At 37.0% G+C, this 27687-nt stretch overlaps 1 protein-coding gene across 1 annotated transcript in view; it reads left to right on the top strand.

Moving 5' to 3' along the window:
* LOC150085536 (ethylmalonyl-CoA decarboxylase-like) overlaps nucleotides 1-27448 on the top strand; it is a 56098-nt gene extending 28650 nt beyond the window's left edge. Inside the window, exons 3-4 of the mRNA XM_090373318.1 lie at nucleotides 10702-10866; nucleotides 26594-27448. Of these exons, the coding sequence (XP_090229444.1) occupies nucleotides 10702-10866; nucleotides 26594-27270 (842 nt within the window). The 3' untranslated portion in view covers nucleotides 27271-27448. The remainder of the gene's footprint in view (nucleotides 1-10701; nucleotides 10867-26593) is intronic.
* Nucleotides 27449-27687: the final 239 nt, after the last annotated feature.

The following is a 27687-nucleotide window of genomic DNA, read 5'->3' as shown; positions in this document are numbered from 1 at the left end:
TGTTTTAGCTCTTAATTCGTGGAATTAATCCCTTTAGCTCTTAAAATTTAAATGGATTAATTCTTAATCCTTTTAGCTCTTAATTCGTGCTTTTTACAGCATCAGCTTTATTGCCTAAAGGCCACAGATTCGAACAATGCGTACCCAGGTCTCTCGAAATCAGTTCGTTATATGGAATTTTTTTTTTGTTATATAGAAACTATTTCAATGTAATGACCAAGATCAAATCAAAAAAGTTCGCTACACAGAAAAATTTGCCATATGGAAGTTCGTTAAAGAGTGGTCTGACTGTAGACATATTATGTACTTCCCTCCTTGCATAGCTAACTATCCAGTTGATCTTTGAATTTCTTCAAATTGTCAGCCTCAACTACTTGTGGAGGCAACTTGCTTGCTAAAATAAAAATTTTTACAATCTAGTCTAAACATCTTCCTCTGTAATTTGAATTTATGGCACCTAGTTTTATTAACAGTGAAACCTTCACCTTCATTCATTTTTACTTATAACAGTGAAAATTTCACCTTCATTCATTTTACTAACCCCTTTCAGAGCCTTGTAAACCTCAGTCAGGTTCCCTCTGACACAGTGTACGACAGATGGCAGCATGAAAATTTATTTTGAAATTGTAGGAGAAATATTTTTCCAATTTTGGCTTACAAAGGCCAAAATTGGTATATTGACTCTTAGAAACTGATTTTCTGATTTTGGCTTACAAAAGCTGAATCTGAAATTCTCTGCAATTCAGATTCAGAATTTGATGAAATTGAATTAAGTGATATATAACTAGACATAAAAGATATATATTATACCAAAAAAGAAGTAATGAGTTTTATACGAATGTTTTATTATTTTTTCATATGCTTTCAAGATTTTTTACTGATTTTTTTTGTGATTTTAAAAAAAAATTCTGATTTGGTTTTTTGAAATAATTTTGTTTTAATATTGGGTAGCTAAGTCTTATCTAGAAGTCTGCATGTTATTAAAGATGAGCACAGGAACAGCAGATTTTTTTTTTTTGGGAGAAATAATACAAGACTGACTTTTAGAAGGATTGAAGTTAACTACATTTTCTTCACCCCATTGAAGAATTACCTAGAAATTGGCATTTAAGGAATTGCTGATGGTTATTTGTGATGTTGATGCTGTTTGTGGAGAGAAAGGTTTCTGAACTGGAAGGTGGAATATAGTGCATTGTCTTTGGCAAAATTATGGATAGGGTTTCTAGTCTGTGGAAGAAGGTCATTAATATCCAAGAGGAAAAGGGTGGAGAAAGAACTGAATCTTAGAAACACAGGCATCAACTGAGCAGTTAGTAGACAGAGCTCTCTACCATCACCTGCAGTGAGCAGTTGGAGAAAATTATTTACCTAATTTCATGAAGTGGAAAGCAGACCATAAGATGCAAGCTTGTTCAAAGGTTCTTTATGCCAAACACAATCGGAAACTTTGGAAATGGTCAAGAGTAATTGATTGAATTTCACTGAATGTTTCCATTGAATTTGTCCAAAGACGAGTCAAGATATCACTAGTTGATCAGGCAGAATCAATCCACATTGGCACTCATTAATCAGATGGAAGGTTTCAAGATAGTGTAAGATTTAGCAGTTGATGGATTTCTCCATTACTTTGGAGTGAGTAGGGGTAAATGAAGTGAGATGATAATTGAAAGGGGGAGATTTTTCACCCCTTTTTTTGAATTTGGTGGTTTAAGTAAATTTTCATGCAGAAGGAAAAACATCAGTGGAATAAGAGTGTGTCAGTGTAAAATAGGGTCAACCTCTATAGTGGAGGTTTGGAGAATTAGTGGATAAATACCATTAGGACCTGGAGACATCTTGGCATAAAGATTTTTCAGAATTCTTCTAGTGTTCTTTTGCCAAAACACCATGGGTGGAATTGAGAAGAATGTGTTTTGCATGATATGGGGTTATTTACTAAGGTCATCAGTGCTTAGCTCTCTTTACTGTATTCAATTTAAAAGTATTTGTTATCAGTACCTCAAGTTCAGATGTCATTATATGCCACGTGTGAAAAGTCATATGCTAAATATCTTAAAAAATTACTGTGTTCTCATCTCCACAATATTGGCATACAGTAAGAAGTAATTGCAATTGAAAAATGCTTGGAAAGTATTAAATAACTACCCATGAATTTTATTTCGCAAATAAAATATTTTGGGATTTTTCAGAATTTTTCAAACAAGAAGAACCCAGAGAGCAACAAATAAAAATAATTTTTTTAAAATTTAAAAACATCTTGATATATTTTCAGCTTCTTAGATTTAGTGATTCTGAGCCACTAAATCAGTGGTACCACAGAGTTGGTACCACTGTCAGTGTGGTACCAACTCTGTGGTACCACACTGACAGTGGTAGAGAATGAAAAGGACCTGGGGGTAATTGTGCAGGCAGATATGAAGTTTTCTGAGCAGTGCAGACAGTCTGCAAGAGTAGTTCATGGTGTCTTGTCAATGATACACAGGAATTTTTCTAGCAGGGATAAGGAGGTGATTATCCCTTTGTATAAGGCAATGGTCAGACCATACATTGAGTACTGTATACAGGTCTGGAGGCCTCATTTTAAGAAACGATGTAGAGCTGTTGGAACGAGTACAGAGAAAGGCAACAAGATTAGTGAAGGGAACAGAGGGTTGCTCTTACAAAGAAAGGCTTAAGTTTTGCAAATTACAGTGTCTGGAGACTAGGCACCTGCGAGGTGATATGAATGAGGTGTATAAAGCCATGAATGGTTGTATTCTTCCTCTTGCTCAGAAGAATCGCCTGAGAGAGCATAAATTCAAATTGAGGAAAGACGGTTGTAGGATAGACGTGCAGAAGTTTGACTTTAGCCAGCGGGTGGTTGATTGCTGGAACAAACTTCCATCTGTCTTTGTAGAAGTTGATAGCTTAAATAGATTCAAGACAGAACTGGACAAACATTTGGAGCGAGTGGATGGGTGAAATAAGGGGTTTTTTTTTTTTTTTTTTTTTGGCTGATGCTGTATAAGCTTGCTTTCTTGCATCATGTGCCTTTGCTAATGCTAATACAGAGCAGCTTATATCTATCATAGGCTTCTGTGTCATATGTTAATTTATATGTATCCCATGCATTTTTCTTCTCTGTCACATGTCTAATGAGTCCATCTGACATCCATTTAGGTCTAAATCTTGAACAATATTTCTTTGTTTATATGAAAAGCCTAGTAGCATCCAAAATTAATTCTTTGAATGCTTCCCATTTTGAATTTGCTGTTGGTAACATCATCAGTTGGTCCCAACGTATAGAATTTAAATACTGTCTCAGACCACCATAGTCACCTCTATGAAAGCAAAAACCCTCCCCTTTACTGTTAGTTAGCTCTTTGAGTAAATCCCACTTCAGCACACTGTGATCACTGCCACCTAGTGGTTCCTTTATCTGCAGATTCTTGATGCATGAAGAATCATTACTGATAATCAGATCAAGAGTATTACTCCCTCTAGTTGCCTCCCAAACATGCTACTGTAGAAAACAATCAGCCAATAAATCCACAAAAAGCCTTGCTAGTGTGTGAGTGACCAACCCACAAATTCCAGTCAATCTCTTTGAAATTAAAATCCCCCATTATAAGACACTCTGATTTACTGTCCCACTCTATTTCTCTGCACAATTGCTCATTATACTCATCAGATTCATTTGGCCTATAACACACACCTACTCTAATTTTTTCTTTCCCATTTTTTCTTTATGTCACACCAAACAGACTCAAAATTGCACTGTCCACCAACATCAATTGGATGCACTTCCTTAGATTTTATGTGTTTCTTAACTAGCAGCATGACCCCTCCTCCTTTTCTGTCCTGTCTATCCTTTCTGTACACATTGTGCTTCCCAAATTCCAGTTCTGCACTGCTTATGTCTGTGTGACACCTTGTCTCTGATATCCCAACAATATCTGCCTTTGATGTCTTGACTAGCACTTCAAGCTCATCGAATTTATTAACTATACTCCTAGTATTGGTGTACATGCAAGTATACATGCACCTGTTTCTACTCTTAGGTATCCTAACACAGCCCTGTATTTACTTGTTCCACTATGACTCCCAGCAGTCCTGGAAATCCCCATTGCCTTGCTTTCCAGGCTGCTACTCAATTGCATTTCAATAGAAGTAGTGCAAGAATCACTTTTACCTCTGCCAGCGGCTACTGTTAATCTATTAGTCTGTGTATCCCCCCCAAGCTAGCAGTTTTCGGACCCATCTAACTCTGCCTCGATAGCATCAGCAAATATTCTTGCACCCTTTCTATTTAACTGTATCCCATTCCTGCAGAAGCAGTCTCTCCTGTTAACAAGCACAGACCAGGCTGAGAAAAATTCTACTCCTTGAGCCTTGCACAATCTCTCCAGGGCCAAATTGATCGACAATGCTCTCATCATATACTCCCTCCTATCGTGTCTGGGCAGAATTGCAGACACTTTCAAATTCAACCCTAACTCACAGCCTTTTTTCAGCATTGATTTGTACTTGTTAAGTAATTCCGCCGGTCTCCTACTCTTAATATCATTAGTGCCAAAGTGTACAACAATATCACTCTTTGATTTTGTGGATTATCTGGGAAATTAATTTCCCGATCTCCCCAGTTAATCGGGAGTCTACTATACTATATTATTTGTCAACCAAAATTTTATAAAGTATGATGATCTATTTGAGAGAAAATTAAAAAGCACCCAGAGAAAAATTACAATCTGAGATTAACTCTATATTTAGCAAAACATCTTGGAAAATTTAGAGATTAGATAGAATTTAAAATTTACACACAATATGAAACTAGTCTGTGACTAATTTCTATAAATTATTAAGAATGCTTACAGAAGAGTAAACAGATTAGTCTCAGTGGTGTATTTAATTGTAATTAGGGTAAGTAGCCACTAAAGGCCCAGAATCTTGAGGAGATTCTGGGCCTTTACAAAGGAGGTTAGGCAGGCAAATGCAGATTACGAGAAAATCAGCAAAGAGTTCTTTACTTATGTAAACTCTAGAAGGAAGGGGATTAATCAGATTGGTCCACTTGATATCGATGGTTCAACTGTTGATGATCATGCTCAGGTAGCTAACAAACTAAATGAATATTTTGCATTTACATTCGCACATGAGGAGTTATTCAGGGAGGCGAATGCCAGAGGTGTATTCAACTCTGGCAGTAAGCTAGATAATCTCGTAAAAACTGAAAGTAAAATGGAGGAGAAATTGTTGAAGATAAACATAAGAAAAGGCACCTGGGGTGGATGGAATCTATCCAGTTATATTAAAGGAGCGGAAAAGGAAGTAAGCAAACCCTTAGCCATAATTATGAGAGCTTCCTTGGACTCAGGGGAAGTACCCATGGACTGGAGATGTGCAAATTTGACCCCAATCCACAAAGGGAGACACAGGTAATTACAGACCTGTTAATTTAACTTCTGTTCCAGGGAAATTAATAGAGGCATTGGTTAAAGAAGCATTGCAGGATCATCTAGACAAGACTTCAGTTATAGCTTGGACACAGCATGGGTTTGTTAAGGGGAAGTCTTGTCTGACTGATTTCATTGGATACTATGATGTAGTCACAAAGGAACTGGATGCAAAGAATAACTTTGATATCATATATTTGGATCTTTGAAAGGCCTTTGATACTGTTGCACATGGAAGACTGCTGCACAAATTGGAGCAGTGTGGCATTGGAGGCAAATTGCTACTATGGATAAAGGGATGGTTGAGTGGGAGAAGAAAGAGAGTGGTAATCAATGGACACCGCTCTTCGTGGACTAATGTTATTAGTGGAGTCCATCAGGGTTCAGTGTAGGGTCCATTGTTGTTTTCTGTATTTATAAATGATATTGATCATGGTATATCAGGCTTAATGTCCAAGTTTGCAGATGATACGAAGGTCGGCAGGGTTGTTAATGACAGTACACTGCTGCAACAGGATCTAGAAAAGTTGAGTAGATGGGCTGAGAGGTGTCAAATGAAGTTTAACATTGACAAATGTAAAGTACTACATATGGGAAGCAGTAATGTAATCTTAGAGTAACGTATCAACTCTGTTGTACCACACTGAAATGGTAGAGAATGAAAAGAACCTGGGGCTAATTGTGTAGGCAGATATGAAGTTTTTTGAGCAGTGTAGACGGTCTGAAAGAGTAGTTCATGGTGTCCTGTCAATGATATACAGGAATTTTTCTAGCAGGGATAAGGAGGTGATTATCCCCTTGTATAAGGCAATTGCCTGACCATTGCCTTGTATAAGGCAATGGTCAGGCCACACCTTGAATACTGTATACAGGTCTGGAGACCTCAGTTTAAGAAGAATGTAGAGCTGTTGGAACGAGTACAGGGAAGGGCAACAAGATTAGTGAACAGAACAAAGGGTTGCTCTTACGAAGAAAGGCTTAAGTTTTGCAAATTACAGTGTCTGGAGACTAGGCACCTGCGAGGTGATATGTTTGAGGTGAATAAAGCCTTGAATGGTTTGGGCATGCTCAATGCTGATGAGATTCTTTCTCTTCCTCAGAATAATCACCTGAGAGGGCATAAATTCAAATTGAGGAAAGACGGTTGTAGGATAGATGTGTGGAAGTTTGCCTTTAGCCAGCGGGTGGTTGATTGCTGGAACAAACTTCCATCTGTCTTTATAGAAGTTGATAGCTTAAATAGATTCAAGGCAGAACTTGACAAACATTTGGAGTGAGGGGATGGTTGAAATAAGGGTGTTTTTTTTTTTTTTTTTTGGCTGATGCTATATACGCTTGCTTTCTTGCATCATGTTCCAATGCTAATGCTAAAACAATAAGCAAAAAAATTGGGATTATGAACAATGTGCATTTAATATAAAAAAACCAAATTGTAAAGATACATATGTTCTGTTATTTATTGAAATTTATTGAAAATTTAAAGTAAAGAAGTTTGTTTTTTTGCCATTCACCAAACCTGCTAGCTTGGGGGGTGACAAAGACAATAGATTGACAGTAGCCACTGGGAGAGGTGAAAGAGATTTTTGCACTAATTCTATTAGAATGAGCAGAAGCCTGAAAAACAAGATGCATGATATTTCAGAGACTGCTGGGAGCCATTGCGGTACAAGTAAACGCACGGGTTGTGTTAGGGTAGCTAAGAATAGAAACAGGTGCAGGTATACTTGCGTGTACACCAATGCTAGGAGTTTAGTAAACAAATTTGATGAATTTGAGGTATTGCTCAAAACATCAAAAGCAGATATTGTTGGGATATCAGAGACGTGGTGTCACACAGATATAAGGGATGCAGAACTGGAATTTGGGGAGCACAATGTATACAGAAAGGATAGACAGGATAGGAAGGGAGGAGAGGTTATGCTATTAGTTAAGAAACACATAAAAACCAAGGAAGTGAAGCCAGTCGACATCGCTGGACAGTGCAGTGTTGAGTCAGTTTGGTGTGACATAAGCATTGGGAGATCAAAATTGAGAGTAGGAGTGTGCTATAGGCCTAATGACTCTGATGAGTATAATAAGAAACTGTACAGGGAAATAGAGTGGGCCAGTAAATCAGAGAGTCTTATAATGGGAGATTTTAATTTCCCAGATATTGACTCGAATTTGGGGGCTGGTCACTCACACACTAGCAGGGCTTTTGTGGATTTATTGGATGATTGTTTTCTACATCAGCATGTTCGGGAGGCAACTAGAGGGAGCAATACTCTTGATTTGATTATCAGCAGTGATTCTTCATGCATTAAGAATCTGCAGATAAATGAACCACTAGGTGGCAGTGATCACAGTGTGCTGAAGTGGGATTTACTCAAAGAGGTAACTACCATTAGGGGTAAAGGGAAGGGTTATTGCTTCCGTAAAGGCGACTACGATGGACTGAGACAGTATTTAAATTCTATACAGTGGGATCAACTGATGATGTTACCAACAGCAAATTCAAAATGGGAAGCATTCAAAGAACTTATTTTGGAAGCTACTAGGCTTTACATACCGACTAAGAAATATTGTTCAAGGTTTAGGCCAAAATGGATGTCAGATGAAGTAATGAGGCATATGGCAGAGAAGAAAAATGCATGGGATACTTACAAATTAACACATGACACAGAAGCCTATGATAGATACAAGTTGATATGCAACCAAGTTACAAAGGAGGTTAGGCAGGCGAAGGCAGATTACGAGAAATCCTTGGCAAGGGATGCAAAGAAAAACAGCAAAGAGTTCTTTACTTATGTAAACTCTAGAAGGAAGGGAATGAATCAGATTGGTCCACTTGATATTGATGGGTCAACTGTTGATGATCCTGCTCAGGTAGCTAACAAACTAAATGAATATTTTGCATCGACATTCACACATGAGGAGTTATTCAGCGAGGGGAATGCCAGAGGTGTATTCAACTCTAGCAGTAAGCTACAGAATCTTGAAATAACTGGGAGTAAAGTGGAGGAGAAATTGTTGAAGATAAACAGAAGAAAGGCACCCGGGGTGGATGGGATCTATCCAGTTATATTAAAGGAGGCAACAAAGGAAGTAAGCAAACCCTTAGCCATAATTATGAGAGCTTCCTTGGACTCAGGGGAGGTACCCATAGACTGGAAATGTGCAAATGTGACCCCAATTCACAAAGGAGGATCAAAGGCTGACACAAGTAATTATAGACCTGTGAGCTTAACTTCTGTTACAAGAAAATTAATGGAGGCACTGGTTAAAGAAGCACTGCAGGATCATTTAGACAAGACTTCAGTTATAGCTCGGACACAGCATGGTTTTGTTAAGGGGAAGTCTTGCCCGACCAATTTGATTGGATACTATGATGCAGTCACAAAAGAACTGGATGCAGGGAATAGCTTTGATATTATATACTTGGATCTTAGAAAGGCTTTTGATACTGTTGCACATGGAAGACTGCTACACAAATTGGGGCAGCGTGACATCGGAGGCAAATTGCTGCTATGGATAAAGGGGTGGTTGAGGGGGAGAAGACAGAGAGTGGTAATCAATGGGCACTGCTCATCGTGGACTAATGTTATTAGTGGAGTCCCTCAGGGCTCAGTGTTGGGTCCATTATTGTTTTCTGTATTTATAAATGATATTGGTGATGGTATATCAAGCTTAATGTCCAAGTTTGCAGACGATACAAAGGTTGGCAGGGTTGTCAAGGACACTACTGACACTATGCTGCTGCAACAGGATCTGGAAAGGTTTAGCAGATGGGCTGAGAGGTGGCAAATGAAGTTTAACATTGACAAATGTAAAGTACTACACATGGGAAACAGCAACCCCAGAGCAATGTATCAACTCTGTGGTACTACACTGACAGTGGTAGAGAATGAAAGGGACTTGGGGGTGGTTGTGCAGGCAGATATGAAGTTCTCTGAGGAGTGCAGACGCGCTGCAAGAGTAGCTCATGGAGTATTGTCAATGATATAGAGGAATTTTTCCAGCATGGATAAGGAGGTGATTATTCCCTTGTATAAGGCAATGGTCAGGCCACACCTAGAGTACTGTATACAGGTCTGGAGGCCTCATTTCAGGAAAGATGTAGAGCTGCTGGAACGAGTACAGAGAAGGGCAACAAGATTAATGAATGGAACAAAGGGGTGCTCTTACGAAGAAAGGCTTAAGTTTTGCAAATTACAGTGTCTGGAGACTAGGCACCAGCGAGGTGATCTGATAGTGGTGTATAAAGCCTTGAATGGGTTGAGCATGCTCAATGCTGATGGGATTCTTCCTCTAGCTCAGAATAATCACCTGAGAGGGCATAAATTCAAATTGAGGAAAGACAGATGTACGATAGACATGCGGAAATTTGCCTTTAGCCAGCGGGTGGTTGGTTGGTGGAACAGACTTCCATCCCTTGTGGTGGAGGTTGATAGCCTAAATAAGTTTAAGGCTCAGCTGGACAGGTATTTTGAACGAAGAGAGGGGTGAAGTGGAAGTGGGTTTTTTTTTTTTTTTTTTGGCTGATGCTGCATAAGCTTGCTTTCTTGCATCAAATGCCTCTAGTAATGCTAATGCTAAAATTGTGATTATGATGAACAATGTGCATTTAATATAAAAAAACCAAATTGTAAAGATACATATGTTCTGTTATTTATTGAAATTTATTGAAAATTGAAAGTAAAGAAGTTTGTTTTTTTGCCATTCACCAACATTGTACCCTTTCATTAAAGTTGACACTCCAGCACCTTTTTCATGTTTATTGATGAGTTAGTTTTTGTTGTATTGAAGGAACAATTTTTTTTTTTTTACAGGATGGGTAACTTTAAAACTTTTGAAATAAATGCAAACAAAATACATATGTAATCATTGAACAATCACACTCAAAGTGTGCTAGCCCGCTTAACATGCACTAACCAACTCGTTACAATGGATTTTGAATATATACCTGTTTGTATGCACATGCACCTAAGGATTGAAGGAATTCCTAAAGAACAGGATTGTACAATAGACTCCAAGTGGTGGATTAAGGGTTTGTGGGCTCTAAGCAGTATTTTTTAAAAAATATATTTAAATTTAAAATAAATTATTGTAAGTAGATACTGTAATTGAATTTTTTATGACACTAATCAAATTTTTTTTTTAGTCACCGGTTAGTCTGCAACCCAATTAAACTGCTCCCAGATAATCGGAAGACTGCTGTATTTCAAATTAGTAAATGCCAGCAATAATTGAAAATTATTGTTGAGGCAGTCAGTTTTTATTTTTTATACAGATAAGATGTATTCAACTGGGGATTACCGATGTACTCTCAGTCTGGCTGAAATTCGTGAGAAGTTCAGTAAACTAGGTGAAGGACAGGTGGATTTTACCAAGAACGATGAGTTAGGAATTGCCACTGTGTGCCTAAACAACCCAAGAAGAAAAAATGCATTATCAGGTATGGACTAAAAATTGATTTATATATTTCATATAAATGTGTACTTTGTTTATCTTTCTGATATGAATTATGAGCAGGTGAATGCTGATTATTTGGCTATCAAATTTAAACTAACTTTTTTCCCCCTAATAATAAAATTTTATCTATACATACATATTCTGCAGTATCATCTCATTTTTTTTTTTTTGAAAAAAAAAATAACATTTTTTTATTAGTTAATAATAAAAAATTACTTAACAAGCTATAAGCTCTAACAAAAGGTGAATTTTTATGAGTGTAAAATGTTTTCACTGCTAATTTCCACTTGTATGTTGTCCTCTCCCATCTGCTGGCTTCCTCATAAATATCCAGCAGTATTCATCAGCAAGCTCGTTTGGACTCCGCTTGCATTTATACCATTTTTCAGTGCAAGAAATTTGGTGAAATCTTTCTCCAGTGTTCATTGTTGACATTACCAGTTTTCTAAAGATATGAAGGTAGAAAATAAATTTTTAAGCCCATTAATAGTACAATACCAGTTCTTTGTACATTTTCAGTAGTGGGTCAGTAAGCATCTCATAGTTTGCTGATCTTTCATTCCTTATAAAGTTTTGAGAATGCTTTGAAGGCATTTCTTGGTGTTGTTTTGTATGTATTATCAACAAAAGAACTTTCATTAACGTATTGATTTGTAAGTGAATGAGTACAGCCACTCCCCAGATTATGTAATACTCAACTTATGGAAATGCGACTTTACGAAGTTTTTGCCAGCCGGTGAAAACTTAAAAAAATCATGGAAACGTATTTTGCATCCCATAGGAATAAATGGAGATACTTTAATGTGAACCCAATAACACATTGTTTTTTTTGGTAATCCATTCAAAGACCTTGGAAGTTGAAATTTTTGCGATATAACTCATCTATTTATCTCTCTAAAAGATCATTTTTATAATGGAAATTGCACTACACTTTCATCATTATCATATGTTCCGTTATAAGAATCAATTTTGAACATCTTTGTGATATTTTTCTAAAACACATTTTTGGAGTTCACTACCATAAAATAATTAGTAGCATTAGTAGAGGCATTTGATGCAAGAAAGCAAGCTTATGCAGCATCAGCCAAAAAAAAAAAAAAAAACCCACTTCCACTTCACCCCTCTGTTCGTTCCAAATACCTGTCCAGCTGAGCCTTAAACTTATTTAGGCTATCAACCTCCACCACAAGGGATGGAAGTCTGTTCCACCAACCAACCACCCGCTGGCTAAAGGCAAATTTCCTCACGTCTATCCTACATCTGTCTTTCCTCAATTTGAATTTATGCCCTCTCAGGTGATTTTTCTGAGCTAGAGGAAGAATCCCATCAGCATTGAGCATGCTTAAACCATTCAAGGCTTTATACACCTCTATCAGATCACCTCGCTGGTGCCTTGTCTCCAGACACTGTAATTTGCAAAACTTAAGCCTTTCTTCGTAAGAGCACCCCTTTGTTCCATTCACTAATCTTGTTGCCCTTCTCTGTACTCGTTCCAGCAGCTCTACATCCTTCTTGAAATGAGGCCTCCAGACCTGTGTACAGTACTCTAGGTGTGGCCTGACCATTGCCTTATACAATGGAATAATCACCTCCTTATCCCTGCTGGAAAAATTCCTGTATATCATTGACAATACTCCATGAGCTACTCTTGCAGCCCGTCTGCACTGCTCAGAGAACTTCATATCTGCCTGCACAATCACCCCCAAGTCCCTTTCATTCTCTACCACTGTCAGTGTAGTACCACAGAGTTGATACGTTGCTCTGGGGTTGCTGTTTCCCATGTGTAGTACTTTACATTTGTCAATGTTAAACTTCATTTGCCACCTCTCAGCCCATCTGCTCAACCTTTCCAGATCCTGTTGCAGCAGCATAGTGTCAGTAGTGTCCTTGACAACCCTGCCAACCTTTGTATCATCTGCAAACTTGGACATTAAGCTTGATGTACCATCATCAATATCATTTATAAATACAGAAAACAATAATGGATCCAACACTGAGCCCTGAGGGACTCCACTAATAACATTAGTCCACGATGAGCAGTGTCCATTGATTACCACTCTCTGTCTTCTCCCCCTCAACCACCCCTTTATCCATAGCAGCAATTTGCCTCCAATGTCACACTGCTCCAATTTGTGTAGCAGTCTTCCATGTGCAACAGTATCAAAAGCCTTTCTAAGATCCAAGTATATAATATCAAAGTTATTCCCTGCATCCAGTTCTTTTGTGACTGCATCATAATATCCAATCAAGTTGGTCAGACAAGACTTCCCCTTAACAAAACCATGCTGTGTCTGAGCTATAACTGAAGTCTTGTCTAAATGATCCTGCAGTGCTTCTTTAACCAGTGCCTCCATTAATATTCCTGGAACAAAAGTTAAGCTCACAGGTCTATAATTACTTGTGTCAGCCTTTGATCCTCCTTTGTGAATTGGGGTCACATTTGCACATTTCCAGTCTAATAAAAACAATTTGCACATTCCGGTTTATTGGGCTTTTCTGTTAGTACAATCTGTTATAATTGGGTAGTAAATTTGATCTTATTGCATTTGCAATAATACTGATAACTGGAATTGTGTGAGTTTTTACGTTATGGTATTATGGTGAAATGAGTTCCCCTTCACTGAAATCTTCAATCGTATAATGAAAACATAAATAAATTTTCAGAATCTTCTCTTCATTTCTATTTACTTATTACAATGGTGAAGGGAAAGGGACCAATGGAAAGTGCAAGTGCTGACAGTGCTAGGAAATGAAACAAAATTGATTTAGAAATGAAGATGAAAATGATTAAGAAGTACGAAGCAGGACAAAGTTTGTCATCTATTGCACGGAATTATGTCTTGTTGCTGCAATAGTGACTACTATTTTAAGGGACAGTGCGCATATAAAGTTTGTTTGTTTGTGTTTTATTGGCGCAGCAGCAGCTGAGGCTATAATGCGCCAGCGCATATAAAAGAACATGTTAAAGGATCAATGCATTTAAGATCAACAGTGATCACAAACAGCATTCAGGTGCTATATCGAAGAAGCTATTAATAATATGGATGGAAAATCAGATTTAGAAGAAAGTGCCCCTGAGTCCAATGGCCATTGAAGCGAAAGCAAGAAGTATTTACGAAGATATTAAGGATAAGTATGGGTGGTTTAATAGGTTCAAGCATTGCGCTGGTTTCCAAAACATTAAAGTATGTGGTGAAGTCGCCAGTGCCAATTCTGCAGCTGCAGAGAAACTTTGTGATGTGTTGGAAAGAACCCCTTCTAAATCTCTACAGCCCTCAGCTTCCGTAGTGGCTTGCTTATCAGCTGGAGAGTTAATTCTGGCAATGATGCTCGAAAGGTAAAACTTGCTGACGTTATGCCTGTCTCCTCTCTTTTTGTAATTTTATAATTTTGAAATTTTTGTAATTTTGTACACTTTTGCAATTTTTCCTGTGCATGAGATAAAAAAAATTGAATGAATAATTCTATTTACATGTTCGTCAAACTCTTTTTTGCTTCAATTAAATTTAATCAAATTTGCAAGTGCTGCATAAGCATTTAGGGAAATTCCGACTTATGTGGAGTTCCACGGAACGTGGTCCTTAGGTTAGTCGGAGAATGGCTGTATTCCCTCCTTTATCTTCACATCACTAAGATCCAATGAAATTTCTGTTTCACATATTAGAAATGCCCTCTTTTGTCCAATGTTTTTATGAAGGTTTTTATTAAGCCTAATTTGTTATGAAGAGGGCAAAAATCTTTTTCCCAATAACTAGTGGTGGATGGTGAATGTTGTTATGTCCAGGAACATGTACTCTTTGAGATGATTAATTCTGAACTATATAATAGGCACTTCTTATTCTATTGTCCCATATTCACACAAGAAACAGCAAAATTTTGCAATTTCAGATCACAATTTGTTGTGATCTGAAATTGCAACACTTTCAGATCATAACCAATTTTTCAGTTATCTTGTGTCAGTTTTTTTGAGAATTCCACATTTCTATAGGTTTCCTGGAAATGGATAGCACGTCCACCCGGTATGGATGATAGGTACAGGCAACCCCCGTATAACACGGTACTTCTACAACACGGTTTCGCTCTAACACGGTTGATAAATTGCAGCAATCCTCGCACAACATGGTTTCACTTTAACACAGTTAGAGAATTTCGGTAAACCTCGCATAACAGGGTATTTTTGAGCTTTTGTGCGGGGAAAACCCTGCTAATATGTTGGATGTAATTTTTCAAAGTTTCTACTCTTTTTGAATCCCCGCTGTTGACTCGCTAGTCAAAAAAAAAATTATTGAGAAATCCCTTTATTTTATTTTGTTAGGAAATTTCTGTGTTACATTCTGTGCTATTGAACTTGTACTTGTTGAACTTGTGGAAAAAAATCTAGATTTCAAAGTTTGACTACTATTGGATAGCACACCAGACCATCCAAAAGATTTGTCATCAAAACGTTGAAGTTATGTTCCTACCACCACAGTTGTACTTGGTTAATACAACTTCTTTCATCAAGACATTATATCCACCTTTAAAACTCATTCCATCAGAAAATTGTTACAATGGATTTTGGAAAAAACTGATTCCAAATCTTTTGAAGTAATGGAGGCACGGAAACATTTCACTGTATCAGAATCATAGCTTTATCGCTGAAAGAAGTAAAAACTGTCAATGTTCAATGTGTCTGGAAAAATGTATGGCCAGAGTCGGTTCATTCAGGATATATGATCGAACGGGCAGAAAACAGAATCGGTGTGATAGTAGAACTTGTTACGTCAGTAGGAGTGGAAGGTTTTGATGATGATTACTGAAGCCCTCGTGGTTTGATAGAATCGCCCTTCTCCCCACACCGGCTAGAAAAAGACCCGAGTTCGAATCCTGTTGATGAAGGGAGGAATTTTTATTGGTTTTTTTTCACAATGTGGCTGAGTTAGTCAGGCTTGGGCGAGGGTGGCATGGTTTTTTTCTCTTGGAAACTCGGGTTTTTGTCCAACAGAAAATCGACCCCAGGGCACATGCAATTCATAGACAATATACACAGAGTAACATGGCCTTAGTCACCGATGCTCCTAAAAAAATAAAAAAAGATATGATTACTGAAGACGGTCAAGAATTACTGGTAGAAAAAGAAGCTGGCATAGCGGATTTGGTGCAAATGTCTTTGGAAGTAAAATCAAATCAATTTAGATGATGATATTGCAGGTGAAAATTCTAAACTTTCAAATTTTACACTAAAAAGCATAGGGGAAGGCATAAAGTTAGCCGAGCAATTAGAATCTTATTTTTTGAATGCAGGTTCTTGAATGAAAGGAGTCCAAAGTTCAGAAGGGAGCTTCAAAAATGCATAGTTTCATAAGATGAAATTCACAAAGATTTATCAAGCAAAAGCAAACAAATCCAGATTACTGATTTTTTTAAAGAGAGCAGAAGATACACGAAATCTAGAATGGTGTATTTTTATTAACATTTTGTTAACGAAATAGTGTATTTTTGTTAGCTTTTGGATTGTAACCCCTCCCTTTTTGTATTTTTTCTTAGTCCCATATAACACGGTTTCGCACAACGACATTTTACAGGAACCTAATAACTGTGTTGTACGAGGGTTATCTGTATTTCCATTATGCAATGGCATGGCCTTTAACTTAGTAATAATCATGCAGACCTGACAAGTCTCTCTCCAAAATAATTGTTGTGAATTAATTTTTGATTCAAGGTTAATGGCTGAACTTTTATTGTTTTTTTTTTTTTCTAAATGTAGACAAAGTATTATTTGTGCAGTTTTGAATGTGAACAGTTAATTTTTGCCTACAATTACACATGTAAAGCACCTGTCAGGTTCAGCATGACCGTTAACTATTTTTGCCTTCTGCTACATCGTATCCTAAACAAGTATGTTTCTCAACTGTTGGTTGATGCATCTGCTAGAGAAAATAGATATGTTTTGTTTTGTGTTTAACCCTGCAGCCTTGATGCCCCTAATTATTACAAACACGGTGACTTTTGACAGGTGTAAACTTTCTTTTTCTTTTTTTTTTTTGAATTTAAGGAAAAAAAGTTTATGGGTTTTTTGAATTCTGTTTGGTTAGTATGCCAGTACTTACTGTATCCATTTTTTTGGTTTTTAATTAAAAGTTAAATATTTGGGCGCCTCCGTAGCCAGGTGGGCAGGAGCAGTAGTGCATAGCACACGCTTCTTGATTAGACCGGGGTTCGAGCCCATACCCACCAAATATGGAGGATGTGGCAGGTCAGGGAATGACCACCGCATATTCCCAGCCCAGCTAAAGGGTGAGGGTTGGCGTCAGCAAGTACTTACTGTATCCATTTTCTTTGGTTTTTAATTAAAAGTTCGTTGGTTTTTAATTAAAAGTTAAATATTTGGGCGCCTCCGTAGCCAGGTGGGCAGGAGCAGTAGTGCATAGCACACGCTTCTTGATTAGACCCTGGTTCGAGCCCATACCCACCAAATATGGAGGATGTGGCAGGTCAGGGAATGACCACCGCATATTCCCAGTCCGGATAAAGGGTGAGGGTTGGCTTCAGGAAGGGCATCCGGCCGTAAAAATTGCAAGCCAAAACAATAAAAAATGCTGACCCCATATAATAATGGGAAAAAGGCGAGGACAAAAAAAAAAAAAAAGTTAAATATTTAAAAAATACTGCGTATTTTATAGCACCTTTTATTTTCAAAATAAAAAAAATTTAATTATGTTGTAAATTAGAAAAACCATATATGTATAAAAAAAAAAAAGAAACAAAGTTATGAGCCTTTTCCATTTAAAAAACTGCTCAATTCACAATATTTAAAGTGTGTGCTATATATTTCTGCTTTTATATGTATAAATAGTTTTAAAAATATTTTTAAAAAATGCATATAGTAGATCCTACCATTCACTTCATTTTCAAATTTGGCACCCTGTCTATTCCCATGTGATTATCCATTTGTGTATTCATCATTCAAAAATAATAATGAATATTTCAAATGAATCCTTCAAAAAAATACAGTTTATGACCATTAGAAACTGTCAATAATAATTAGATCATGTGGGAGAATTCTATCAATAACTTGAATTAAAACAAAACACACAATTCTAAGGTTCATAATATCAGTAGAAGTCAGTCTCCCACACTAGCATTACTATTAGTTAAAAAGTACGTGCCAGGTGCAATCTCTCTAAATCTCAGAAAACGATAAATAAAATTTAAAAACTATATCAAGTCAGAATTTCTATATTTAATAAGGCAAATAAAATCTGAGATTTTTATCTTCAGACCCATGTTAATCATTGGCTGAAGATAAAAATCTTCAAAAATCTAAATAATACTTCAAAAAGATAAATTTATACTAGCCTCAAATTTTCATTTGAGGATAGCATTTTTTTTTTTTTTTTTTTACCTTTCAAGATTCACCATGTCATTTCTTAAAAATTTTTGTGTGTATATGTCAGTATATTTAGTGTCAAGTTTTGATGATATAACAGTGCACTACAAAATGACAATCTGAGGTGGCAGAACTTTGATCAGTATTTAAAAACTTCATTTGCATTAGGTGTTCTGGTTTTCTCTTATTAGTTTAAATCTTTTCTAAATAAGAGAATAATTACTGATCACCAGGAATTTTTGAGGAATGGAAGAATTATGAAAATTAAAATAGAAAACACTAGTGATTATTCATACCTGAGATGATAATATTGATAATTTTCTGGGATTTTAATTAAGCTTCAGAAGGACATTTTGTGGAGTACTACTAAGTAAGGTTTATAATAAGAAACTTTTCCATGTGAAGTATTTTAATTAGTTTATTGGTATTCAAAAGGACAGTTTATATAGTTAGACCCCAGACAATCCCAACAACTAAATAAAATTGGCTGTGTTTTGGATTTCAATATCAAAATCTATCTTCAGGCCTAGGTTTTTGGGTTTGGGAGGAGTTTTAAAACTTTACCATGGAAGGCTGAACTGTACCACTGTAGAAATCAAACTGCATCATCATACTCCTCCCAAACCCCTAAACCTAGTTCCACAGATGGATTTAGATACTGAAATCCCAATTTTATTTAATTGTTGGGATTGTTTGGGCTTAATTGTACCAATTGTTTTTTGCACATTAATAAACTAATTAAAATAGTTTATATGGAAAGGTGTCTTTATTTTAAATCGTCTTTATTTTAAGAGTGCTTTTCTTTTGGTTATCAGAAGATAATCAGTGGTTTATAAGATATTCAAAGAGGAGAGAATTACATAAAAGAAACATCCATCTACAATTTTGGAATAGTATTACCGCTCTTGGATTAAAGGCTACACATTTAACTTCCAAAAGTACCTGGGTTGTAGGACACCAGCAGGATAAAAACATCACTTTTTTTTTTTTTTTGCAGTTTACAGTATTAGCTGTTTCTGCCCTATCCAGTACAATTTCCTAGGATTTGAATAACAAACTAAAAGCAGCCACTCTCTCCAGTCACAATACTAGGAATTTTCCATTCCAGCCAGTCACTGATTCTGCAGAATTCCCTGTGAATACTCCAAGATACTCCAAGGGCTTCCAATCCTTCCTTCACTGGCTTGTGTAGTATTCACACTCCTGTGAATACTACACAAGCCAGTGACATTAGCAGCTCTGTTATCACATCAGGAGGCATTTAAGGCTCATGCAAGTTGCTAGTTTGAAGCTACCACACACACAGTGGAGTCCCTTGTACTGATCATTCTCATTCCCACCATAGAAAGAAATCCTCTTTATACAAGGTTTGGCAAAAAAAATGTAGATTTTATTTTGCTTTAGCATTAGCATTAGCATTAGTAGAGGCATATGATGCAAGAAAGCAAGCTTATTCAGCATCAGCCAAAAAAAAAGAAAAAAAAAAAAAAAACAACCACTACTCCCATTTCACCCCTCAATTCGTTCGAAATACCTGTCCAGCTGAGCCTTAAATTTGTTTAGGCTATCAACTTCAACAACAAGCGATGGAAGTCTATTCCACAAACCAACTACCCGCTGGCTAAAGGCGAATTTCCGCACATCTATCCGACATCCGTCCTTCCTCAATTTGAATTTATGCCCTCTCAGGTGATTATTCTGAGCAAGAGGAAGAATTCCATCGGCATTGAGCATGCTCAAGCCATTCAAAGCCTTGTACACCTCTATCAGATCACCTCGGCGATGCCTAGTCTCCAGGCTCTGTAATTTGCAAAACTTAAGCCTTTCTTCGTAAGAGCAACCCTTTGTTCCATTCACTAATCTTGTTGCCCTTCTCTGTACTCGTTCCAGCAGCTCTACATCCTTCTTGAAATGAGGCCTCCAGACCTGTATACAGTACTCAAGGTGTGGCCTGACCAATGCCTTATACAAGGGAATAATCACATCCCTGTCCCTGCTAGAAAAATTCCTGTATATCATTGACAAGACACCATGAGCTACTCTTGCAGCTCGTCTGCACTGCTCAGAGAACTTCATATCTGCCTGCACAATTACCCCCAGGTCCTTTTCATTCTCTACCACTGTCGGCGTAGTACCACAGAGTTGATACGTTGATCTGGGGTTACTGTTTCCCATATGTAGTACTTTACATTTGTCAATGTTAAACTTCATTTGCCACCTCTCAGCCCATCTGCTCAACCTTTCCAGATCCTGTTGCAGCAGCATAGTATCAGTAGTGTCCTTAACAACCCTGCCAACCTTTGTATCGTCTGCAAACTTGGACATTAAGCCTGATACACCATCAATATCATTTATAAATACAGAAAACAACAATGGACCCAACACTGAACCCTGAGGAACTCCACTAATAACATTAGTCCACGTTGAGCAGTGTCCATTGATTACCACTCTCTGTCTTCTGCCACTCAACCATCCCTTTATCCATAGCAGCAATTTGCCTCGAATGCCACACTTCTCCAATTTGTGCAGCAGTCTTCCATGCGCAACAGTATCAAAAGCCTTTCTAAGATCCAAATATATAATATCAAAGTTATTCCCTGCATCCAGTTCTTTTGTGACTACATCATAGTATCCAATCAAATTGGTCAGACAAGACCTGCCCTTAACAAACCCATGCTGTGTCTGAGCTATAACTGAATTCTTGTCCAGATGATCCTGCAGTGCTTCTTTAACCAGTGCCTCCATTAATTTTCCTGGAACCGAAGTTAAACTAACAAGTCTATAATTACTTGTGTCAGCCTTCGATCCTCCTTTGTGAATTGGGGTTACATTTGCACATCTCCAGTCCATGGGTACCTCCCCTGAGTCCAAAGAAGCCCTCATAATTATGGCTAGGGGTTTGCTTACTTCCTTTGCTGCCTCCTTTAATATAACTGGATAGATCCCATCCACCCCGGGTGCCTTTTTTATGTTTATCCTCAACAATTTCTCCTCCACTTTCCTCTCAGTTATTAGAAAATCATCTAGCTCACTGCCAATGTTTACTTCACCTACGACATTCCCCTTCCTGAATAACTCCTCATGTGTGAATGTAGATGCAAAATACTCGTTTAGATTGTTAGCCACCTGAGCTGGATCCTCAACTGTTGAACCATCAACATCCAGTGGACCAATCTGATTCATCCCTTTCCTTCTTGAGTTTAAATAGGTAAAGAACTCTTTTCTGTTTTTCTTTGCATCCTTTGCCAAGGATTTCTCATAATCTGCCTTTGCCTGCCTAATCTCCTTTGTGACTTGGTTACAGACCAACTTATATCTATCATAGGCTTCCACGTCACCCATTAATTTGTATGTATCCCATGCATTTTTCTTCCCTGCCATATGTCTCATTAGTTCATCTGACAACCATTTAGGCCTGAACCTTGAACAATATTTCTTGGTTGGTATGTAAAGCCTGGTAGCTTCCAAGATTAGTTCCTTGAATGCTTCCCATTTTGAATTTGCTGTTGGTAACATCATCAGTTGGTCCCACTGTATAGAATTTAAATACTGTCTCAGACCAGCATAGTCTCCTTTACGAAAGCAAAAACCCTTCCCTTTACCTCTGATGGTAGTTACCTCCTTGAGTAAATCCCACTTCAGCACACTGTGATCACTGCCACCCAGTGGTTCATTTATCTGCAGATTCCTAATGCATGAAGAATCACTACTGATAATCAGATCAAGAGTATTACTCCCTCTAGTTGCCTCCCGAACATGCTGGTGTAGAAAACAATCATCCAATAAATCCACAAAAGCCTTGCTAGTGTGTGAGTGACCAACCCACAAATTCCAGTCAATATCTGGGAAATTAAAATCCCCCATTATAAGACTCTCTGATTTACTGGCCCACTCTATTTCCCTGTACAGTATCTTATTATACTCATCAGAGTCATTAGGCCTATAGCACACTCCTACTCTCAATTTTGATTTACCTATGCTTATGTCACACCAAACTGACTCAACACTGCACTGTCCAGCGATGTCAACTGGCTTCACTTCCTTGGATTTTATGTGTTTTTTAACTAATAGCATAACCCCTCCTCCCTTCCTATCCTGTCTATCCTTTCTGTAGACGTTGTACTCCCCAAATTCCAGTTCTGCATTCCTTATATCTGTGTGACACCACGTCTCTGATATCCCAACAATATCTGCCTTTGATGTTTTGAGTAATACCTCAAATTCATCAAATTTATTTACTAAACTCCTAGCATTAGTGTACACGCAAGTATACATGCACCTGTTTCTATTCTTAGCTACCCTAACACAACCCATGTGTTTACTTGTACCGCAATGACTTCCAGCAGTCTCTGAAATATCCTGCATCTTGTTTTTCAGGCTTCTGCTCATTCCAATAGAAGCAGTGCAAGAATCTCTTTCACCTCTGCCCGTGGCTACTGTTAATCCATTAGTCTTTGTCTCCCCCCAAGCTAGCAGTTTTCCGACCCACCTAACACTGCCTCGATAGCATCAGCAAATATTCTTGCACCCTTTCTATTTAAGTGTATCCCATCCCTGTAGAAGCAATCTCTCCTGTTAACAAGTACAGTCCAGGCTGAAAAAAATTCTACCCCTTCAGCCTTGCACAATCTTTCCAGGGCCGAATTGATCGACAAGGCTCTCATCATATACTCCCTCCTATCGTGTCTGGGCAGAATTGCAGACACTTTCAAATTCAACCCTACATCACGGCTTTTTTTCAACAGTGACCTGTACTTGTTAAGTAATTCCGCTGGTCTCCTACTCTTAATATCTTTACTCCCCCCCCCCTTTTTTTTCACTATAAAAAGGCACTGAATCTTAAATTTATTATAACATTTAAAAATGTCTGGTGAGTGTGTACCGACTTGCATATTGGTGGGTACTTAGAATAACATTTTCTGTTATTCTAAGTGCACACCTATATGCAAATCAATGCCATAACACAAGAAACCAAAGTGTCATGTGTTATGGCATTGATTTCTGCCCTTATTAAATTTTTAAGTCATTTAATGTGTATGATTTGAAAATGCATATTATCTCCTTCAAGTAACTCATAGAAATCTGGTAACCTTAAGTATGAATGTTATGGCAGCCAGTTTGTCTTTGTTATCTGAAATTTGTTTGGGAATGCTGAAGGCAACATGTTTATTGAGTCTTGTGTGACGAATAGCTACATCTTGTTTTAACCACAACTCTGATTAACTTCTTGCATTTTTAGTACAAGGAAGTTTTCAATCATGTATCAGTATCTTTCATCATCACTGTTTCGCCGTGATGAGTATTGAAAAGTATGGACCAGTTATGCTACTTGGCATTACTCCATGCTATACCATAACACACTGTATCGTAAGAACAGTCTTTTACATCCCGAAAATGTCAGTTTTGTTTTTCAAAAAAAGCATAATAAGGGAGTGCTGTTGAGCTGTCCTTGTCTTCATTATGAAATTTTACATATCAATTTTAATTGGAAAGAAAAAGATTACCAGATATTATTTTTTATACTGTGTTATAATAAATTTAGGATTTCACTATATATTATATAATAAAACAGCACTTTTATATTATTTTAAAATAATATAGCAAAACCTATACTTCTTTTGCCATATCTTGCACAGTGCAATCCCACCTCAGGATAATTCCATAAACAGGAAGCAAGGCATTAATTTCAACCTGGAGTACATAAACATCTTTAAGTATAGCAAACATCATTAACGACTTCAGAAATAATGCTACAAGACTCTTTTTTTTTTTTTTTTTTTGGTAGTTGTTGGCGCATCGGCTTCTGTGGCCATAGTGCACCTCCCAAGGTTTTTGTAGTACTTTGATCCAAGCCCAAGGCGGGATTCGAACCTGCGACCTTTGGGTTGCTAGGCAGGCACTTTACCCACCTGGCTAGCCCGGTCGGCACTACAGGACTCACTCACCACCAAAGTTACTGGTCACAATCCGCTACAGGCCACCCCTCTCCTTACTGTAAGCCAAGTGGTTCCTTGTCATATGTGCTTGCAATAGCGGTAATATAAATTTTTCTTATTTACAAAACACTAGTTTACAACAAAAATATAACTAGTTTTTCGTAAATAATCAAAATTTTTGTAAATATTATTTTACAGTCTTTTGTATCATTTTATTTTACTGTTAAATCAGTTTTAAATGGTTGGTGTATCTGTTTAAATTTGTGGTATGAATAATCCCAATCTTAGAGGCCTTATTGCAGATATAAATTTTTCTGTTTAATATTCTGGTATAGCCATATAAGATGAGAGGAGTTGACAAGGTAGAGAGGATAGAATATCACTGTATTTAGCAGCCACACGGGCTTGAACTCTGGGGCAGCTCAAATGCACCCTCATGTTTGACCATTTGGCTGCTATGCCATCCGAAATTAAGGCCATTGCATTTATTAGGCAGTTTAAATTCTACTAGCCATAAAAGTGTAGGCCTTCATAACCAAGTGGTCAGGAGCGGGAGGAATGCAGTAGCACATGCTCTTTGAGTAGACCGGAGTTCAGTGGCCTCTGACTGCTAAATATGGTAGATCTGCCAACTCGCATGGACCAGTGTTGCAGATTATGGTCCATTTCCCTCAACATGAATTGTTGATGAGGCTTCCATCTTGCAGTGGAATGGCTGCAGTTTTTTTAGCCATAAAAATATGAGACACAACAGAGAGGACAAGAAAATCCTTCTACGTTTCATAATTTTTAAAAGGCCCAAAGTAGCATTAGCTAGCTATTTTATAGATTTAAAACCATCATGCTTAAGGTAATGAAAGTTAGTTTTATCACAAAGTATAATAATTATCCCATTATAAATGTGATATTTTAGTTTCTTTTATGCTTTTAGTGTTCTTGATGACAAAAAATTGAGATAAATATTCATATGTAGTCATTATGTCTGTAAAAACTGGAATGTGAAAATTATTAAAGCATATTTTTATGCTCTAATGATTTTAGCATTATAGCAATGTATATTTTTACCCACTTTTAGTTATGGGTAAAAAAAACAAACAAACCCTATTGCTACTGTGAATATGGCATTTTATTTTTACAGTGCTTGGCAATCATTGACTAAGGAATTATAATTATAAATATTCACATTTAATTTTGGGAAATATCTCAACGTGTCTAATCCTGTTATAAGAAGTGATGTGCTGCTACTGGGTCAAATTACTATGAATCATAATGAAAAATAAAATTTGGTCATTATATCAAGAAATCTTTGATATAACTACTGTTTAAAAAAAAAAAAGCTAAAACTACTATTTAAGAAATTTATATAACTATTCACAAAATACAGAGTTTTTTTGAGGATTGTGCAAAATAGTGGCAATGTATAGTTGTCATGCTGGTGGCAAGAGGTGTGGCTTGTCATCATTTTCACTTGGTTAGCTCCAGTGATAGCATGATTGCAGAAATACAGTATGGAGATGTTTACTTACCTCCATACACTGAAAAGATTTGGGTTTACACATTGTAGTGTGTGAGAAACAATCATAACCCTGGATGTGTTGGCCACTTCAACATTAATGATTTTTCTGAATTCATTTTCTATGCAAGGATTCATCATGTATATGTTATCCTTTAATAACCCACAAAAAAAAAAAAAAAAAGGCATTGATTAATAAAAGGTATAAAAACTCAATTGGCAAATGCTTTCTCAATGTGCTTATTGGCAACTTCTAAAACTAGTTTATTATATTTTGCCTTTTGCCATGTGGTTCTTTGATAGAGGCTTCTCATTTTATATATTCCCCAGCCTAACTTATCTTAATGAAACTGTTACATCCAGTTAGGTTAGGAAAGTTTATATTTCTCTTTTCAGATAAAAGATAATACTGCACTCACTTGGTAGCATAATTTCCATGGCACAACCAGGTGCCATTGATTGCAGTCTGCTGTGTGATCCCTTGATGAGACCTTGTTTCTCAATTTCCCTAACCTAATTTATTGTAATGAAACTGTTACATACAATTAGTTTAGAAAAATTCACTAAATTATTGGAAAAGAGTAAGATAGAGTTTTTGTTTCTAATTTGTAGTTAAAAGTAAACAATGCACCTTGGTGGTGTAATATTAGTTCCATAAAACTACAAGTGCTGATTCAAAATACAGAGCAAACATGCTAGCAAGCAATGTGCTACTCTCACCCAGTGCAGCAGCTGTGTGTATGTCATTGTCTATGCAGTCCTCAGACTGCCTGTCTGTATAATATTAATTTAAAAAATACTGTTTTTTTTTTTGAGATTTGCCTGAGAAAAGGTGAGCTTATGATTTTTTTTTGCAAGAAACTGTTATTTAAGATGGAAAATATATTTTCAGGTGTTATGATGGTTCAGCTTGCAGATATTGTATCTGAATTAGAAGAATGGACTCAAGGAAAGGGACTAATTTTATGTAGTTCTGGAGAAATGTTCTGTTCAGGAGCTGACCTTTCACTTGTAAAGAGCATTTCGAATCCTGAAGGTGGGTTCCACATGGCATGTTTTATGCATGATATTTTGACTCGTATATCAATGTTACCATTAGTGAGTGCTGCTGTTGTGCAGGGAAAAGCCATAGGAGGTGGGGCTGAACTCATAACTGCATGCGATTTCCGTTTGTTGACGGCTTCTGCTGAAGTACAGTATGTACAGTTGAAAATGGGAATTGTCACAGGATGGGGTGGTGGTACTCGTTTAGTTCGTCTTCTTGGATTATCTAATGCTTTAAGAATTTTAACTTCTTGTCAAAAATTATCTGCAAGTGACGCATATACTTTGGGTTTAGCTACTGATGTACTCAGTAATGAAGATAATCATTTTCAACAAGCTGTAGATTGGTTAAAACAACATACTGAAGGAGCTCCAGAAGTTATAAGGGCTATGAAATTAATGGCTGTAAGTTCTTCTGCATTACCATTGCAGGAGGCATTAAAAAAAGAGAGAGAGATATTTGCTTCAGTTTGGGGTGGCATTGCAAACAGGCAAGCTTTACAGCAGAATGTAAAACATAAATAATCTGGATGCCTTGAGACACTAAATTTGGAATTTCATTTGAAGATAAAGTCATTCAAACAATTCCTTAAGAATTTTTATATAACAAATCTTTTAAGTTTATAGTACTGAGGTATATTTTGCATTGACTTATCAAAATACCATCCAATACAGAAATTGAAACTTTAAATTGTTCAGATCAATCCCCAAAGACAGAGTATATTAAAAGAAATTTATAATGTAACCTGTAGGAAAATCCTTCCTTCCTTCCCCAAAAATGTAGAAGTTTGTCATGTTTAGAATGCAGCTGAGATGAAAACTAATAAAAGTAATGAACTTTTTAATATAATAACTTTCTCCATGAAAAGCATGAATTCCACAAATTTTTATGCTTGAAGGAAAAAAAAGATATCAGTGGTACTTTCATGTAGTGTACGAAAT

Source organism: Mastigoproctus giganteus, chromosome 5, assembly GCF_048544385.1.
Source record: "Mastigoproctus giganteus isolate SK-2022 chromosome 5, ASM4854438v1, whole genome shotgun sequence".
Lineage (NCBI taxonomy): Eukaryota > Metazoa > Arthropoda > Arachnida > Uropygi > Thelyphonidae > Mastigoproctus > Mastigoproctus giganteus.
This window is presented reverse-complemented; position numbering and strand designations above follow the sequence as displayed.